Raw genomic sequence first — 17,924 nt, 5'->3', positions numbered from 1 at the left:
GTCTGTCAACCGCTGCAACTGCTGCTCTGAACGTGCAATAGATGGTTTCCCTCTTTCCATCTGGAGTGTTTCTTCAAATAGGATGTGATGTAGCAGTTGTGGAATAATTGATCTAAAGGGTGAAAATGAATTTAAAGTGTGAGTGTCTTATCCAATGGTTGTGAATTATTATCGTTGAGAATTCCGTATTATTACGTTTTTAACCCTATTTTTTAGACAGTTAGTTTTTGGTATTTTGCATATGAAGTGAGGGCATTCTTGGCATTTTGAATGTTTCACCAAACTGGCCTTCTCCCTTTATATATATAGATAATAGATAATAAGGCTTAGTAATTTATTTGCCCCTTGAAACTGTCTTTTAATCTCATTTTACCCCTTAAAACTGTTTGTCTCACTTTAAATTCCATTTTTGTCTCATTTAGTCTCAATTCAATCCATTTTCACCCATTCTGTCAAATAAATGTTAAATTAGAGGTGGTATGGGCATTTTATTTTTTACACAATTCTTTGCCGTTAACTTGCTAAAACAATTTCAATTCCAATTCCATTTTTCAACAACTCTAATTCAAACTTTCGTCTCTCTCTTGCGGATTGATGCGTAGTTGAGTTGCAACCGTTGGATTCAATGACTAGCTTGAATTAGATTTTGAAACACAAACTCATTATTTGCTTTTTCCAACAGCTGCAACTTCTACTCCACACCAATATGCAAGAGAAACAAACATAGGTTTTAATTAGAGTATCAAAAATGGATTTGGGATTGTTTAGCAGCCAATTTGGAGGGAAAGAACAGTGTCAAAAGTAAAATTCTATACTACCCTTTAATTTAATGTTTATTTAATAAAATAGATGAAAATGAGGTGTAACATCTCACATCGCCCAGGGGAGTGGATCATGTAAGCCTTATGTGTATATTCCCATCTCCACTTAGCACGAGACCTTTTGGGAGCTCACTAGCTTCGGGTTCCATCGGAATTCTGAAGTTAAGCGAGTTCGCGCGAAAGCAATCCCATGATGGGTGACCCATTGGGAAGTTCTTGTGTGAGTTCCCAGAAACAAAACCGTTATGGTGTGGTCAGGGCCCAAAACGGACAATATCGTGATACGGCGAAGTTGAGCCCAGGATGTGGTGGGGGCTCAGGCTGGAATGTGATAATTTGGTATCAGAGCCAATCTCTGGCCGGAAGTGTGCCGACAAAGACGTCGGGCCCCTAAGGGGGGTGGATTGTAACATCCCACATCGCCAGGGGAGTGGATCATGTAAGCCTTATATGTATATTCTCATCTCTACTTAGCACGAGGCCTTTTGGGAGCTCACTGGCTTCAAGTTCTGTAGGAACTCCGAAGTTAAGCGAGTTCGCGCGAGAGCAATCCCAGGATGGGTGACCCACTGGGAAGTTCTCGTATGAGTTCGGAGTCGAGCCCATAATGTGATAGGGGCTTGGATCGGGAAGTGACATGAGGTGAACTAGGAATAAGTGAGACGAAAATGGCAGTTTTATGGGACAAAGTGAGATAAAACCAATTTCAGAGGTAAAGCAAGACTAAATGCAAATTCAGGGGCAAATCAATTAATAAGGTGAATAATCTCTACTAATTAATAAAACACTCATTGTCAACCAAAACTCTATTAAATTACCAGTTTAATCCTCTAATTAAAACGGAACATGAATAAGAAATATAGGGCATAAATGTAATTTCACACAACCAAATTTTGCTTTTTTTTTTCAAAGTCTCACCTATATGTAATCATAACATATCTCTCATTCAAAAAAATAAAAAAAAAATTTCCCACTCCCACATTCTTTATCACTCTCTTCCTCTCTCCTTCTATTTCAAAAACAAAAATAAAAAATTTTCTCACACTCTTTGTGTGTGCCCATATTCTAGTAATAATAATAATAAGAACAAGAACAAGAACAACAACATTGGGGATTGATTTCTGTACGTTTGAAATTCCTTGGAACTTTGGGAGTTGGGAGGGAAAGTAGCTTCACCTATTTATCTATATCAGCTATAAAATGTAATGAGCCAGTTACCAGCACCACCGCCTTCCTCCTACTTGCGACAGTGACTTTAATTATTAGACTATTAGTCAATTAGGCAACCAGAAGTTGGATAACCAACTGAATTAACCCAAACCCATCCTCACCTCAAGTCATCTCATTCATGTGTGATGTGCTGCTGCTATATGTATATATACACACACATATGCATTAGCTGTTAACAGAAACATCATACAAATTAACAACACAAGAAACAACTGCGTTCTCAAGGAAACTTTGGAAAATGGCTAAGTACCAAAACAATGCACTAGTAATACTAGCTTTTGCCGGCATCATGGCGCAGGAAGGAATGTTAATGGTGGCTTCTGCTCAAGGAGACACGTCTTGCCTCAGTCAGCTTGCTCCTTGCCTCAACTACCTGAATGGAACCCGTCACCCGCCCGACAATTGTTGCGATCCTCTCAAATCGATGATAAAGTCTAATCCACAATGTTTGTGTAGTATGATCAGCAACCGGGCCACCAATCAAGCTGAGCAAGCCGGCATCGATATCAACGAGGCTCAGCAGTTGCCTGGAAGATGTGGTGAACGTGTCAACCCGCTCGCCTGCCTTTCAAGTAAGATTCATTCATCGCACTAATTACCAGCATTGTCTTACTCTTAATGAATCATGTCCATAGTAAAATAAATTAATTCTCGTTAATTATCTGTTTGTCCTCTCCTCACCATCATCTAGTTAATTACTCTCTCTCTCTCTCTCAGCAGGTTCTCCTCCTAGTCGTGCTCCTAGTAATTCCAGGAACTCAGTTCCAAATTCTGCAAACGATGCCTTTTCGTTGCTCTCTCGTGGAAGCCTGGCGGCCACAGCTCTATCGTCGTCTCTTCAGATTCTTCTATTTATTGGTATCAAATACAACGCATTATTCTAGATGGAACACTTGTGGATATTGGCATATTGCTTGCAATTATGAAAACAGTCTTCTTGTATTTAATTAATGAATTATTCTCCTCCTACTCTTGCTCTTGTTATATGGGATTATTATTATTATTATTATTATTATTTCTTTCTAAATACAATTTCTGAGTAGCCCTAGATGTTGTGATCGATGCTGAACAAAGATGATTGTGGATTGATTTTATATGTAGTGCCTTGATGATTAAAGATCAAAGATGATCAATGTGATGAATGGGTGTGGCGTACCACATATATCAAATTTCTTATTGTTTTCACTTTGTATTTTCTTATGTGTTTTTCTTTTTATCTCTCTACACGCTCTCTATTTTTTTCTAGCGAACCAATGCCGAACGTTCGTGACCACTGCTACTGTCCTTCTCTCTTTCTTGTTCTTGAGTTTGATTTTTCTGTATCTATTAATTTATGTGAACTATATATCCCAATCATTCTGGTACAATTTTTAAATAGATATGGGAATGGAAAATATTCTTGTATTACTCTTCGATTTGAATTAGTATTTTTACTTTTATTATCAAACAAGCGGGATTTAACATCAAAAGCTTCAGGGGATAAAACTTCGAACAATGATGCATGAAAACGGAAACTACATTTCAAACCGATAGGGAAGAGAAAAATGTCGATGAGGAGGGGAGTTGACGAAAGAGTATATAGTGTTGGATTTATCCAATATAAATCAACCTTTAAGTGGTCTACTACATGTAATAGGAATGTAATATTGGAGAATAATGTTAATTGTGATTTGATCTCTTAAAGATATCAGTCCTATATAAGGTGTCTTATATTGGAAATAGGATTGATGTAATCCTTAATTGAATATGATTATGATACTTGACTTGGAGGCTAATAAAGTAAGTTTAGGTTTCCTTTATGGATGGAAACCCTAGCTTTTAGCCTATATAAAAACACCGGTCCCTATAAGCCCTAGAACACACAACATAATGCTTCCCATAAAGTAGTTGTATTCGGCTAGGAGTTTATAGAAGATCTTGGTGTTGCCGTGCCCTGCCTGTTTTCGTGTTCGACTTCCATGGCCGCCGTTGGAATCAGGTCAGTCACTCATTCGATTGTGTTTTAATTGTATAACCTTATAAGGCTCACAATTGGTATCAGAGCCACTGGTTATATGATTAAAACCTATTAGGTTTGAAGTTTGATTATATAATATCTTTTCTTTTGGACTGCGGTTTTTTAAATCCAAATTGTGATTGCATTCGGCAACATCACCATGTTGGACCTGCTTGAAAACTGCATAGTACGGTTCTGCATATAATTGTATATACTTGGCATATTAGTATGATATGCACGGCACATGTTTTACATCAATTCCTATTTGGTCTTAGAGACCGAAATTATCAGTTAAATTAAACAATTACATAATTGGATAATCTGTTTCTGCGAGTGGTGCCAGTTGAGTTCAAGTTTTCTTCCACTGCCACCACCCTTCAATTCCAAATGTGGGCTTTTCTAATTGAAGCACTAAATGATGATATTGAATTAACTATAATAAAGGAAGATTAAAATAGTTGGTTCATTAGTTCATGGAATTGTATAATTGGAATTACCATGGTGCTTAACGTTTTCTATTTCAATGTTCATATTAATGTTTTGGTTCAATTGAAATAGTCATTTTGTTCTAACCATGCACCGGAGAATTTGAGTTGATCAGCAAAGCCAAATAAGGAGGTTCATATATGCATCGCATATGAGATCCTGATGGAGGTCGGTTCTAACCTTGCACTGGAGAATTTTGAGATATATCACTCATAAATTGGTAAACTAATAATTGTTGAATGGTAGGTTTTCAAGCACTTCAAGCTTCCTTTCTTGTATTTAGTTCTCATAAAGAAAGATTGGAACAGTTTGCTTTGCTCATCTTTACTGAATTAATTATGACTGGAAGAAGATGGCATGCTTTAAGCTTTCTTTCGATATTCATGCCAATGTTTTGGTTGAATTGATTTAGTGGTAGATACAACTTTTTGGCTAACGTTGTTGTCAATTTTGTAAGCATATAGAAATATGTACTTCTGTACTAATCTTGCCAAGGAAGACTATGAAGCATCTCAAGTCAACAAGCTCGGTAAAGTCTCCTATCAAAGCAAACAATATTGATCATTATATGTGTCAATTGCGAATTAATTAGTTGATCATGCATATGGTTAGTTTTGACTATTAAGTTTTAAACTTGGTTATCAAAACAAAGAGAAAATATATGTTTTGAACATGATTAATTATGCATATAAGTGGCATACAGAACGAGGGAAAAGTAGATTTTTTAAGATATGCCAAGATGCATGCATATAAAAGTGCATATATATCTTGCTTGTTCGTGGCTTTTCGTTAGTAATATGCATGAGTGAGCCTATTGGCTGGTCCCAGCAGCTCCAGTCACTGCTTCCAGGGTGGAAAGGCAACAAGGGGACACTAAGCACCCCTCAAAATATAATTACATACCTTATAAGGTTTTTGGAATTACTTCTTAAACTCCAAATCTTTATTGCCTTTGTTATCCATTTGAATAAGGACTAATATTGTTTGCCATGAATTGCAATTGCATAAGTGCCAGCAATTGTTTGATCAAGCTAAGTATACGTAATTTTCTAAAGCCAATTATGTATCTAGAAGTTCACATTGCATGTGTAAAATTATCATGACACCAGTATCTAAATGGTATGTATATGGTAAACATGCGGAGAAGCATATGTAAAAATGCATAAATTATTTTATTGTTTGAGACTATATTTTGTACAAATAGTCTGGGTGTTTCGGCATTAGTACAAGAGTAAGTCTATTGCTCTGTTTTTCATGGGTAATAACTAAAATGGACATATGGCATGTTTTATTAAAGGGATTGGGTTGTCCTAACACAAATGTGTTGATTAGTAATGCAGTATACTAAGCATGATGGGGGATTAATTCAAGTACAGTTTATAATGATATTAACTCCATGCGGAATTTGCATGACTAATCAAATTAGTTTTGTCTACAATTTTGCTTTCCTATCTCAGTATAGTCATTTAATTGTACATGACTAATGCATAACTTATGGATTGACTGAGAATGATAGAAAGCATCCAATGACAAGAATAAGGGTATAATACAAGTGAATAAGGTTTGTAGTAATTATGTGACAATTCTCATTTGTATTTTAACTATTTATTTGAGAATTGTGGTTGGTCATGTGATTATAAATATGTTTATAAAGAAGTGGTGAACATATGAAGGCATAAGGTATGTATTTCATTCAGAGCATGTGACTAAATTGATAAGCATAAGTCTTCAAACTTGTTTATAGTTTATTAGTTTTTCCCATGCCTAAAGAATTTAAACAATGCTTTAATCAATCAATTTTTATGTGCCATAAGGGGAGAAGAAAAGAAATTAATCAAGGCTAATGTATGGCATGTATTGGAGATGTTTCTTTTGGAAGAAAAGAATTTTGGTAGTTCCTTTATTTAATTTGGTATTTACAAGGCTAATGCACGATTTTGATGCTAATGTTTTAGGAGCCTTGTATTACGGAAAGAAAGGTACAAAAGAAAAGGAACCCGTTTGACTTAAGAAAACATTTGAGCAATTTAGTTTTTAAATTAAAGGAATGTATTGTTCTTTTGCATTACATAAAGTATTTCTATTTCAAACAATTGACTCCATAATGATAAGTATTGACATTCTTTTGGTGGAATAAAATTTGTTCTATATGTGATTAATCTCTTTCAAGTATGCTGTCAGGTTTCTTGAGATTAATTTAATGTCAAAGGGAGTCATGAAGGAATTAGTGCCATTTGTTGGCAAGACTCAAAACTCGAATCAGGTTATCATAATTTTGTCACTTACAGTTAATTAATCCATGTGACTTCTTGTATCGTTTCAGGGCGGAGTTGATCAATGCCCTTTCAACTAAGCAAGCCGCAACGACTTAGTTGACGATGAAACTGTGCCCTTTCAACTAAGCAAGCTGCAACGGCTTAGTTGTCGATGAAACTGTGTTTTTGAGTTACTTCGGTCAATTTTGCATCTTAATTAGAATAAAAGGGATAATCTTCTTGCCTACAGGTGTGGATTACTTCTTTTAGTTTAATTAAGATGGCATAGTATGAGTTTTATTTCACAGAAGTTGTGAAAACCTTCATCTTGCCTACAGGTGTTGAAGTTTTTCATGAAGGAACTTTTGTGACATAAAATCTAGTACTAGAAACTAGTTAATTTTCTTGCCCACAGGTGTAAATTAATTTAGTTTCATGAAGTTAATTGGGATAAAGTTCCATGCCATTAGGGACAAATATTTCCACAATGAGCCCCATAAAAGGTTGTGGTTTGAAGGCATGGAAATCGGTTGCATCATGATGTATTTTGTATCTCTTTACGAGACTAGTTGATGCAAAGTATTGGACCCATGAAGGTTAATCAAGGATTGCTAAGGTACGCATTGTTTAAGTCTTATGCTTGTAAATCTTTTCAATTTGAACTATGATGTCTGTTTAGAGGATGAAATTTGACTACTAAAGTTTCCTTTGGACATTGAAATTGAAATGATATGAAATTGAATTTGTTATGGATGCATAAATTCATGATAGATGCACATAATTGTTTCTGGCAGATTGCGTGTCTTGATTTAAATCGGATGAATGACACGTCTAATGGTCACCAAATGACCTGAATTTTGGATATGTTCAACAGATAAATGTCTACTATGTGTCTGCGAATTTTCGTAATTTTCTGCCATGTATGTTAATTATGGTGAATTTACTAGTAACCCATGATCGTATAGACAGTTTTACTGGCAGATTGTGTTGGTCTTTTGAGACGTGACTTTAGACTACTATTGTGATCCAAAACGGCTCTGTATTTTTATTTTATGAAGATTAGTATGTCTATTTTGATTAGTATAAATTTGGTAGCAATCAAGCTTATAAATTAATTATGATTAATTCTAAAGTAAGTGTAACTCGTTGCTGAAATTCTGTTTGACAACTTTATGTTGGTTGAGATGTCTATTTTATTATGTCTAAAATATAGAGCAATTTTCTTTAGGAACATCTTTGAAAGAATATATTAACGAGTGTTTGCCCAAGTGGGAGAATTAGTGAACGAAAATTGGGCTTCACACTCATTAACTTATTTGCAAGTATAAACTCTGAAAACTTAGTGGGAGTTGTTCTAAAATTTTGAGCACTAAGTGGACTTGCATGAATCTATTAAAGCATTATTCTATCTTCCATGAATTTGTGTTACTTGAATGTCTATAATATGTTTAAGTTGCACGAATGGATACTTGGTATATGCGTACATTTTCTATTACTTGCAATCATTTGGATTTCTTGGTTGATCATTTATTTTGGGGCTCATAAGGACTTAGCATAAATGTGGACTTATTAATACATATAAGATGGTTGTTGGATACATGTTTTGTGTAACAGCAGTGAATGCTTTCAAGCTCAGTTGTACCTTTCATTGAGGTAATACGCATTCATTGACTAAGTAAGGCTACTCCCAAAGGCATATTTTCAAAAGTATGATTTAAGTATTGATTTGCAAATTAAGTAACGATGTTGCAGATCAGTGGGAGTTTGAGTTTTCGTGTTAGTAATGCCTTACAGTTGCAGATGACCTATAAGGTATGTATAGAATCCATGTATTCATTTTAATCTCCAGTTGGATTCATTAAGTCACATTTTTTCGTGTGCTAGTCAATCATCTGATAAAATATATATAAGATATCAAATTGTTATCAAATTGCATATTAAATGGCATGACATGGTTTATGTACTACCTCAGTTGTGAGGATTTCCATCTTGCCCGCAGGTGTTGGAAATCACTATGAAAGTAACTGGTATGGTGCATAGATCAGTGTCAGAAACATATTAATTCATCTTGCTCACAAGTGTTGAATTAATTTGTTTTATGAAGTTTTCGGGATATTTTACTTGGACATGTGCCTATTTGGTATTTTCAGTTGTGTCCGTTGGCTACAAACATTGTTTGTATTATTACTGATCTAATGAAAGTGATGCATGATTGTTTTGGAGATGTATTCAGACCTGCAGGTTATGGTGGTTTCATTAGATGAAGGATATTTGCATTGGCAGATTTAAGGCTTCGAAGAAGCATAAAGTGTAACTTGTGAGTTACAATAAAGTGGACCTGAGATGATATAAAGTAAGACATTTTGGTTAATTTAAAGTTTATTTAAAGTTTCATCTCTTGATCATAATTTGTGTTTCATGTGAATGAGGATCTTAGCATGTGTGATTATGAAGGTTCTGGGTTGTGTCAACCTTACAACCTTGTTAGTTCCATGTTAAGAAATGCATTTGACAGAAATTGCATTAAGGACGAGATGTAATCACTCTTACATGGCCACTAAAGTGACATTAGTCTCCAATCTCAAGTATAAACGTGAATATTACATTTTGTAGACCAAGTGGGAGAATGTTGGATTTATCCAATATAAATCAACCTTTAAGTGGTCTACTACATGTAATAGGAATGTAATATTGGAGAATAATGTTAATTGTGATTTGATCTCTTAAAGATATCAGTCCTATATAAGGTGTCTTATATTGGAAATAGGATTGATGGAATCCTTAATTGAATATGATTATGATACTTGACTTGGAGGCTAATAAAGTAAGTTTAGGTTTCCTTTATGGATGGAAACCCTAGCTTTTAGCCTATATAAAAACACCGGTCCCTATAAGCCCTAGAACACACAACATAATGCTTCCCATAAAGTAGTTGTATTCGGCTAGGAGTTTATAGAAGATCTTGGTGTTGCCGTGCCCTGCCTGTTTTCGTGTTCGAATTCCATGGCCGCTGTTGGAATCAGGTCAGTCACTCATTCGATTGTGTTTTAATTGTATAACCTTATAAGGCTAACATATAGCGGTGCCATTGTCGACAGCGACGACTGCTAAACATTCTAATTTTTTTTTTTGGCAAGGGTAAAGAGAAGAGGGGATCGTGGTCGTTGGTGACGTCGACGGAAAGTGTCACTGGTGCTTGGGTTGAGTTCACAGAGAACGGGAGACAGGATGTAGAGAGTATTGTTGATAGTCGGTGATTTCTGAGTTTCTTAGTTTTGTTTTTTTGTTTTTGTTTTTTCCAGTCATTTAAGGGCAAATTTAAAAGTTTAGTAGTGAGAATTTATTAGTTGGGTGTGAGACGATAATTGGGTTCAAATAAAATTTCTCATTAGTTCGTAACAGTTTTGTGATAATCGAACCAACCAACAAAAAGTATTAAGGCAGCAAAGACCAATGCACCAATTGCAATACAATAGAGTTGTAATTCACTAGTTATTACAGATGCTAGCCAAATTTGAAAAAAAAAAAAAAAACCCATAGGTTATTTGTATTCCTCAGAAACCCCCCCCCCCGTACATCACCATTCAATATTTCTTGACCCATTATTGGCCAAACCACTTGGGCACTAGGTCCAATGTGATTAGGATCACTTAGTCATGGCTGAGGAGACTACTTGAGACCATATATCACCTTTTTCACTTGAAAACTTTCCATTCCTCCCCCTGAGCTCAAAAACTTAGTGGAGGTCTCCATGAAGAAAGGCCCTTTTGACATCGAGCTGATGCAGTGGTTAAAATCTGTTAGCTGTAACTGACAAAATGATTCGTACAAAGTTGAGTTTAGTTTGGCCACAAGAGCAAACGTCTCGAGATAATCGATGTTATAGGTTTGTGTGAAGCATTTCTCCACGCTACGAGCCATCTCGATGGAGCCATCAACTTTGTGTTTCAGGGTTTTTCTAGTACGAGAAGACCGAGAAGGATGCACCTCTAGTGTACCAGTTATCGTGCCCTCGGTAAACGCTGGGTAGCCAAGTGCGGAGCGAATAACTGCTGAAAACATCTAAGTAGTAAACCCACCCAAGATGAGTGCTCTCCTATTCTGACTTCCCCAGAGCCACTAGGCGGTGGAGCTATGGGATTTGACAGCGGACTTAAAAAGCCACCTACAAACGCTTTACGTCCAATTATTTGGGATAACACTTGCATCCTCTGTATTACCGCGACTGCGGGCACAGAGTTAGCCGATACTTATTCTCAAGATATTGTCATTGCTTCTTCTCCGGAAAAAGAAGTTCATGACTTGTAGATCTTCTACCTTCACGCGACATTGCTCCATCAGGCTTTTGCCCATTACAAAAAATTCCCCATTGCTGCCTCCTGTAGTAGTCTGGGCCGTAATGTATCCCTCAAATCTCTCCTCCATCATTGGTAATAAACTTTCTGAACTATTGTTTTGTTCGGTTTAAGTTACAAATCTTTTTTGTTATATGTAAAAAATAGATGAATTTGCTTACTAGTCTACAAAGGAAGATAACTGAGGGAGATGGTTGATTAAGATTCTACAGGGTGGGCTGAAAACTTTGAATCTGATTATGGCTCTCGGAACTTTTAAAACTCACACAACTACAAAATTAGTGCTATAAACCCAACTTAAATAGCATGGTTTCTAAATACAAGACTCAAGCTCACATAAACCACTTTGAAAAGCTTAAAATGGAACGGTTTGGTATATCATCATCATCTTCTTCTTCTTCTTTTTTCAGTTGGAAAGACCTTTTATAGAAGAAAGTTTTTATTTTTATTTTTTTATTATCACAATTGATCATTTATCTTTACCAACTCATTAGTTTGATCCTTTTATGTTTCAAACTCATCCGTTTAGTGTTTATCTATTATCTTACTAATCAATGTAGTCATTGTCGTTATATTCTGTTAAAATATTTGTTAGGATACTTGTGTGGACATTTGTGGAACCCACAAAGCCAATCACATTGTGTCAAGTGGAGGACACTAGATAAGAGGACTAAATTGACGAACTTGAAACATAAAAAATCAAACTGATGAGTTGGCAAAAAAATAAAAGGAAAACTAATGAAAAAGATTTGAAAACTTTAAGTTTTAACAATAAAGATAAAATCAAGGATAAAGTGAATAGTATCATAATTGACTTTTTAGTATAAAAATGTGGTTTTTCGTTAAAGTGAACAGTACTATGAGCTTTTCGTTAAAGTTCCCAAAAATAAAAGGTGATAAAAATCTTATAAAAAAATCATTTAATACTATGGTCTAGTGATATTACTCTTCACTTGTAAGTGAGCTGTCTTAGGTTCGATTCTTGCTAAAAACATATATGGATTACATTATTGCTATCGTATTATGAGATTAAGCTCATTCTCTCTCCTTAGTGTACTATAAATAGTATAGTTTGTTAAAAAAAAAAAATCTTAAAAAAAGGAAACAGTGCTGTGTTTGTTGGGAAAGTTGTAAGCCCACCAAGGTCCATTACCAACAACAAGAAGGCAAATGGCCCAAAAATAGAAATATCTGGTGTTGAGTCTCAGTCAGTGTGTGTGGGACTGGGTGGCATGGCGTGGGCACATATCCTCCACTCCATTTGACAAAATAATAATAATAATAATAATAATAATAATAATAATCTTCCACTCCACATATCAAATGCCTGCCATTGAATTGAGTCGATGACTCACTTATCTCAACTCTCATATTGTTCGCAATGCAATTGCAAAAGCAGCAGCAAAAGTGAAAAAACGAATGGTGAAAGTAAAACTGTAAAACCCCTCTAAAACCTCTCAACTTTATCCACTGAAGGGTCGCTCTGCAGGGATCAAAAAATGGCGTTGCTCCTCCCAATCCCCGCCCTAAACTCTAGCTCGGCAATTCGAGGGCTGAGGGTGCCGCCGTGTCCCGGGGCCAACTTTTGTTGCAGAGTCGGACTCGGAAGAAGAGGACTGGTTTGCTGGGTGCCCAACGCTGTCTACACCGCCCAGACTCACACCCACACCCAAAGCACGGAACAGCAGTGGAAACCTAAATCGGGGAAGAGAGAGGATTCGGCAGAGGGCGACGACATATCCATTCTGAACGAGAGGATTCGGCGGGAGCAAAGCAAGAGAGAGGGCTCGGGAACGAGAACGGTGATGGAATCGGAGGAGGCGGATAAGTACATAGAGATGGTGAAGCAGCAGCAGCAGAGGGGCCTCGAGAAGCTCCGAGGCGATGTTGGTTACAAGGTGGACCCCTACACTCTTCGTTCTGGGGACTACGTCGTCCATAAGAAGGTCGGCATTGGTCGATTCGTTGGGATTAAGTTAGACAGTACTAGTCCCAATTTCAATTCCGCTTCCAAGACTGACTCCATTGAATACGTCTTCATCGAGTATGCCGATGGCATGGCTAAGCTTCCTGTCAAGCAGGCCTCTCGCTTGCTCTATCGTTATAATCTGTACGTTTTCCTTCCTTTCTGTCTTTCTTCCTTTTCAATCTCATGAATTCATTCCACAAAACAAACAAACCAACCAAAAAACGATACGTTAACTTATAATCTGTATGTTTTGTTTCAGGCCGAACGAAACGAAAAGGCCTCGCACGTTGAGCAAATTGAGTGACACCAGTGTCTGGGAGAAAAGAAAGACCAAAGGAAAGATTGCCATTCAGAAAATGGTTGTTGATTTGATGGAGCTGTATCTTCACAGACTCAAACAAAGACGCCCTCCCTACCCACTCACTTCTGCCATGACTCACTTTGTTTCTCAGTTTCCTTTTCAACCCACCCCTGATCAACAGCAGGCTTTCATTGATGTTCACAAAGATCTAACCGCCAGAGAAACCCCAATGGACCGCTTAATTTGTGGAGATGTTGGCTTTGGCAAAACCGAAGTTGCCCTGCGTGCCATCTTCTGTGTAGTTTCTGCAGGGAAGCAAGCTATGGTTCTCGCACCCACTATTGTTTTGGCCAAGCAACATTTTGATGTTATTGCAGACCGGTTTTCTATCTACCCCGACGTCAAGGTTGGACTTCTCAGCAGGTTTCAGGTAACCCAAGTCTTTTTCTTACATACTATACTTATTGGGTATCACATCTTATGCATTCTGGAATTTTCAAACTGCTCCCTTTAGTCTTAAACTGATCACAACCGTTATGGCATGTAGACCAAAGCAGAAAAGGAGGGGCATTTGGACATGATTAAAAAGGGGCAATTGGACATAATTGTTGGGACTCACTCGCTTCTTGGAAGTCGTGTTGTGTATAGTAATCTGGGTTTGTTAGTGGTTGATGAAGAACAGGTTTGTCATCGAATCTGCTATCTGCAACAAATTAGATTCTCTCCTAGTACCTACATAATCTTCTTTCTTTGTCTAAAAGCATGCACTTTCTTTCTGCTAAATAGAGGTTTGGCGTCAAACAAAAGGAGAAGATTGCTTCTTTCAAAACATCGGTTGATGTTCTTACTCTTTCTGCAACACCTATACCACGAACCCTGTATTTAGCCTTGACTGGGTTCCGTGATGTTAGGTAATGACTTGTCTTTGGACTTATAGAGATCTCTAGATCTAGATGCCCATTTCAATTTGTTCTGTGATACTTGGTAATGACTTATCTTTGCCGTAGTTCTTGCGTAATGCCAGTCCCTTAATTTGGTGCTGCTGTAATTATGTATTCTTCAATTTTTCAGTTTGATTTCAACTCCACCACCAGAAAGGGTCCCTATCAAATCCCATCTTTCTGCATACAGTAAAGAAAAGGTTTTATCAGCAATTAAGCATGAGCTGGACAGAGGAGGCCAAGTGTTTTATGTATTGCCTCGCATTAAAGGTAACCTCATTGAATGATGATCTATGCTTTTTAATACTCTTACAAACGCTAAGCACAAATTTCTTTGTCATGATGTTGCTCGGTAGTAGTGTCTGTATTGTTTCTTTTCAGTTTTATCAATGACTACATGCATATGTCACTATTTTGTGAGCCTGTTAACTTGTAGAGTAAATGAGGACTGCCTTGTTCGTGGTTCTAGGTTCATTTGGCTTACATGTCTAAAGAACAAAAAAAATTCCATTACTGAATAACAGTCTAATTAGAGGAAATTCAAGAATGTTTTCCCACATAAACTTTTGGTTCTCTTGATGGCTGATACATATTTCACTTCTGTTCTTATGATGCAGGACTTGAAGAAGTGATGGACTTTCTTGAACAGTCATTTCCTAATGTTGAAATAGCTATTGCACATGGGAAGGTATTTTCTTTCTTGCTTTGGCATTTGGTATCTCCAAAGGAAACCACTATGTGATGAAATTTTAAGAATTAGGGAAATTGAGGATGCATCAGGATTTGAACAAGAAAGTTCTTCGTATGCATCATTTTTTTTTTGTCAAGTTGTATGCATCATTTGTTACAACTTATAAAGGGATTTGCTCATTTGAGTTTCTTTTTCTGCATGTCAGTAATTATATCTGCATATTTTTTCAGCAATATTCAAAGCAGCTGGAGGAAACCATGGAGAATTTTGCACAAGGTGAAATCAAGATTCTTATATGCACTAATATAGTAGAAAGTGGGCTTGACATTCAGAATGCAAACACCATCATAATTCAGGATGTTCAACAATTTGGCTTAGCGCAGTTGTACCAGGTCTTATTCTTTCTTCTTTCTTTATATGTTTCCAAATGGTGCAACATATAAGGAATACTAACATTTGAAATTGTTATTATGGTTATTTTAAGTGCTTTTCAATTATTAAACAGGAGAATGTAATGGTACCTGAGCTTCTCCAACCCCTAATCCATTTTACTTACTGTGTTCTTTTTTGTTTCATTAAATGCATAAATGGTAGTAGTTGCGGGGAAGGGTAGGCCGGGCAGATAAGGAAGCTCATGCATACTTGTTCTATCCAGAGAAGTCACTGCTAACTGATCAAGCGCTGGTACTTCTTCTCCCTTATAGAATATTGTATACATTTTTGTAACTACTTGTGTTACCCTTCATGATATTTAGCACTTGTTTTTCATGATTGCATGCTATGTTAGATACAGTTTAAAGGCAATTATCTACTTTGCTCTAGATTTACTTGTCTGTGGTTACTTTGGAGTGTTTAAAGTAGCAATCATTGTGGTCATGCTCTAGGAGCGACTTGCAGCTCTTGAGGAATGCTGTGAACTTGGGCAAGGTTTCCAACTTGCAGAGAAGGACATGGGAATCAGAGGCTTTGGTACCATATTTGGTGAGCAACAAACAGGGGATGTTGGAAATGTCGGCATTGATCTCTTCTTTGAAATGCTCTTTGAGAGCCTATCCAAGGTTTACACACATGATTCAATATTTTACCTTTTACTTCTTGTTTCCATTTTAAGTGCAATTTTGGCTAGTTTTATTGTCATTATTATTATTGCATTTGCAATATCTTTTGTTCTGTAACTGCATAAAAGATTAATGTATGAGATGGAAATGGTTCAAAATATCTAAAATGGTGTTCAATATATTCTCTTCCTCTCTCGAACAATGCACACATGTAGTAACTGTTCATTCGTTAGGCCCACTCAAAGTCTAGAATTTGAGTTCTTATGTGAAATTTTGAACTCAAAACTTGCTGTTTTGTTTGTTTGATGCCAGGTTGATGAACACCGTGTAGTTTCAGTTCCTTACTGGTCCGTTGAGGTATTTCTACTATCACTTTCAGCATCTTAAAATAAACACTTGAACAAGGATAGATGCTGATTAATTTTGACACATCCTACTGTACTTCCTAGAAGAGATTGGGATGACAACATGCATGAATATTTGTATTTGATGGGTGTGTTTTATGTGCTTTTCAGATTGATTTAAATTTAAATCCTCATCTCCCCTCTGAATACATAAATTATCTGGAGAATCCCATGGAGATAATTCATGAAGCCGAGATAGCTGCTGAGAAAGATATCTGGAGTTTGATGCATTATGCTGAGAATTTACGCAGGCAATATGGAAAGGAGCCACACTCCATGGAGATTCTTTTAAAGAAGCTTTATGTGAGGAGGATGGCAGCAGATCTTGGAATAAGCAAGATATATGCCTCGGGAAAGATGCTTTTTATGAAAACAAGTATGAAGAAAAAGGTCTTCAAGCTGATTACCGAATCAATGGTCTCTGATGTCTACCGAAACTCTCTGGTTTTTGAGGGTGACCAGATCAAGGTAATCTCATATTTCATGATTAAATTTTCTTTTACATTTTGACAAGTGAGCTAAGTTTCGTAAAAGAAAATTTTGTCACGATATCATCATGTTGGTTGCGTCTCATGTTGCAGGCGGAACTTCTTCTAGAGCTACCGAGGGAACAGCTGTTGAATTGGATCTTTCAATGTTTGGCTGAACTGCATGCTTCCTTACCTGCTCTCATAAAGTATTAGGTGTCTTAGGGCACTGACAGGAATTCAATTTTTTTTTAAAGACGGACTAGTACTACACTAGTACACGATGGAGTGGATTTGTTAACCCTTTTGCCGTACTTGGAAGCCTTGAGCATTAGCATATTGATTGGGTCGTAAAAAGAGAGAGCCAAATATATCTGCCTGAATTTGTTGTAAAGCCAAGATGCCGTATACCTGCGTGAGTCACTTGGTAAGTCATCACCAATTGATCTGATGGTTGGTTTATTCAAATGGGTCTAAGTTATATCAGTACTCTGCACTGCAGGTTACTTGTGAATTAGGTAAGCAAGACAAGTGGAGGGAGATACATCATACATGCATAGATGCATACATACAAACAGGTGTGTGTGGGGCAGCGAAATACGCACTCTTCTTGTCATGCATGCATCCGCATACGCCATACACATGCATACGACGACGATAATCCTATTTGTATTTGTATACGGAAGGAAGGATCAGTCATTCCGTTGGTAGGGTATATGCATAGTTAGATACTAATTTAAATGCTCATCTGTAATTCTGTAAAGTGGAGTAGTTCTGCACTTGCTATTACTAGTAGAGATAGAGAAGAGAAATCATTTCAAATGGTGGAGGTGCTCTCTAGTCTCTAATTACTCTTGTTTCTCTTCCTTGCTGTTGCTAATTTGCTACTTTGGTTTGGTATTTGCCATTTGGTTGGTGGTTGCGGTGCGCCGTTGACTGACGGGTATAAA

The 17,924-nt window shown here is 36.8% G+C and overlaps 2 protein-coding genes across 4 annotated transcripts; both read left to right on the top strand.

Annotated features, from left to right (window-relative positions):
• Window positions 1-2,053: 2,053 nt before the first annotated feature.
• On the top strand, window positions 2,054-10,235 carry LOC126609905 (non-specific lipid transfer protein GPI-anchored 30-like). Of its 3 annotated transcripts, none has more exons than XM_050277834.1 (3): window positions 2,054-2,623; window positions 2,769-2,909; window positions 3,528-3,632. In XM_050277834.1, the coding sequence occupies exons 1-3, from the start codon at window positions 2,290-2,292 to the stop codon at window positions 3,554-3,556; spliced, it is 504 nt and encodes a 167-aa protein (XP_050133791.1). In that variant the 5' UTR covers window positions 2,054-2,289; the 3' UTR covers window positions 3,557-3,632. The 3 variants fall into 3 exon arrangements, with proteins under 3 accessions (XP_050133791.1, XP_050133792.1, XP_050133793.1); XM_050277835.1 differs by having other exon boundaries at window positions 2,055-2,623; window positions 2,772-2,909; XM_050277836.1 differs by lacking the exon at window positions 3,528-3,632 and adding an exon at window positions 9,926-10,235 and having other exon boundaries at window positions 2,056-2,623.
• Window positions 10,236-12,480: 2,245 nt separating this feature from the next.
• LOC126610992 (ATP-dependent DNA helicase At3g02060, chloroplastic) lies at window positions 12,481-17,874 on the top strand. Its single transcript, XM_050279180.1, has 13 exons — window positions 12,481-13,253; window positions 13,372-13,843; window positions 13,961-14,095; window positions 14,200-14,324; window positions 14,485-14,624; window positions 14,972-15,042; window positions 15,276-15,437; window positions 15,643-15,729; window positions 15,930-16,103; window positions 16,416-16,460; window positions 16,619-16,975; window positions 17,089-17,401; window positions 17,477-17,874. The coding sequence occupies exons 1-12, from the start codon at window positions 12,643-12,645 to the stop codon at window positions 17,188-17,190; spliced, it is 2,481 nt and encodes an 826-aa protein (XP_050135137.1). The 5' UTR covers window positions 12,481-12,642; the 3' UTR covers window positions 17,191-17,401; window positions 17,477-17,874.
• Window positions 17,875-17,924: the final 50 nt, after the last annotated feature.

The sequence above is a fragment of the Malus sylvestris genome, chromosome 17, assembly GCF_916048215.2.
Source record: "Malus sylvestris chromosome 17, drMalSylv7.2, whole genome shotgun sequence".
Lineage (NCBI taxonomy): Eukaryota > Viridiplantae > Streptophyta > Magnoliopsida > Rosales > Rosaceae > Malus > Malus sylvestris.
Note: the sequence above shows the minus strand (reverse complement) of the source record. Positions and strands in the feature narration are given on the sequence as shown.

Excerpts from the sequence above, each read along its gene's own strand:
- LOC126609905 (XM_050277834.1), top strand. The coding sequence starts at position 2,290 with ATGGCTAAGTACCAAAACAATGCACTAGTAATACTAGCTTTTGCCGGC. Across the intron at positions 2,624-2,768 it reads CCCGCTCGCCTGCCTTTCAA|CAGGTTCTCCTCCTAGTCGT; the intron begins GTAAGATTCATT and ends TCTCTCTCTCAG. Across the intron at positions 2,910-3,527 it reads TCAGATTCTTCTATTTATTG|GGGATAAAACTTCGAACAAT; the intron begins GTATCAAATACA and ends CAAAAGCTTCAG.
- LOC126610992 (XM_050279180.1), top strand. The coding sequence starts at position 12,643 with ATGGCGTTGCTCCTCCCAATCCCCGCCCTAAACTCTAGCTCGGCAATT. Across the intron at positions 13,844-13,960 it reads GACTTCTCAGCAGGTTTCAG|ACCAAAGCAGAAAAGGAGGG; the intron begins GTAACCCAAGTC and ends TATGGCATGTAG. Across the intron at positions 14,625-14,971 it reads TGTATTGCCTCGCATTAAAG|GACTTGAAGAAGTGATGGAC; the intron begins GTAACCTCATTG and ends CTTATGATGCAG.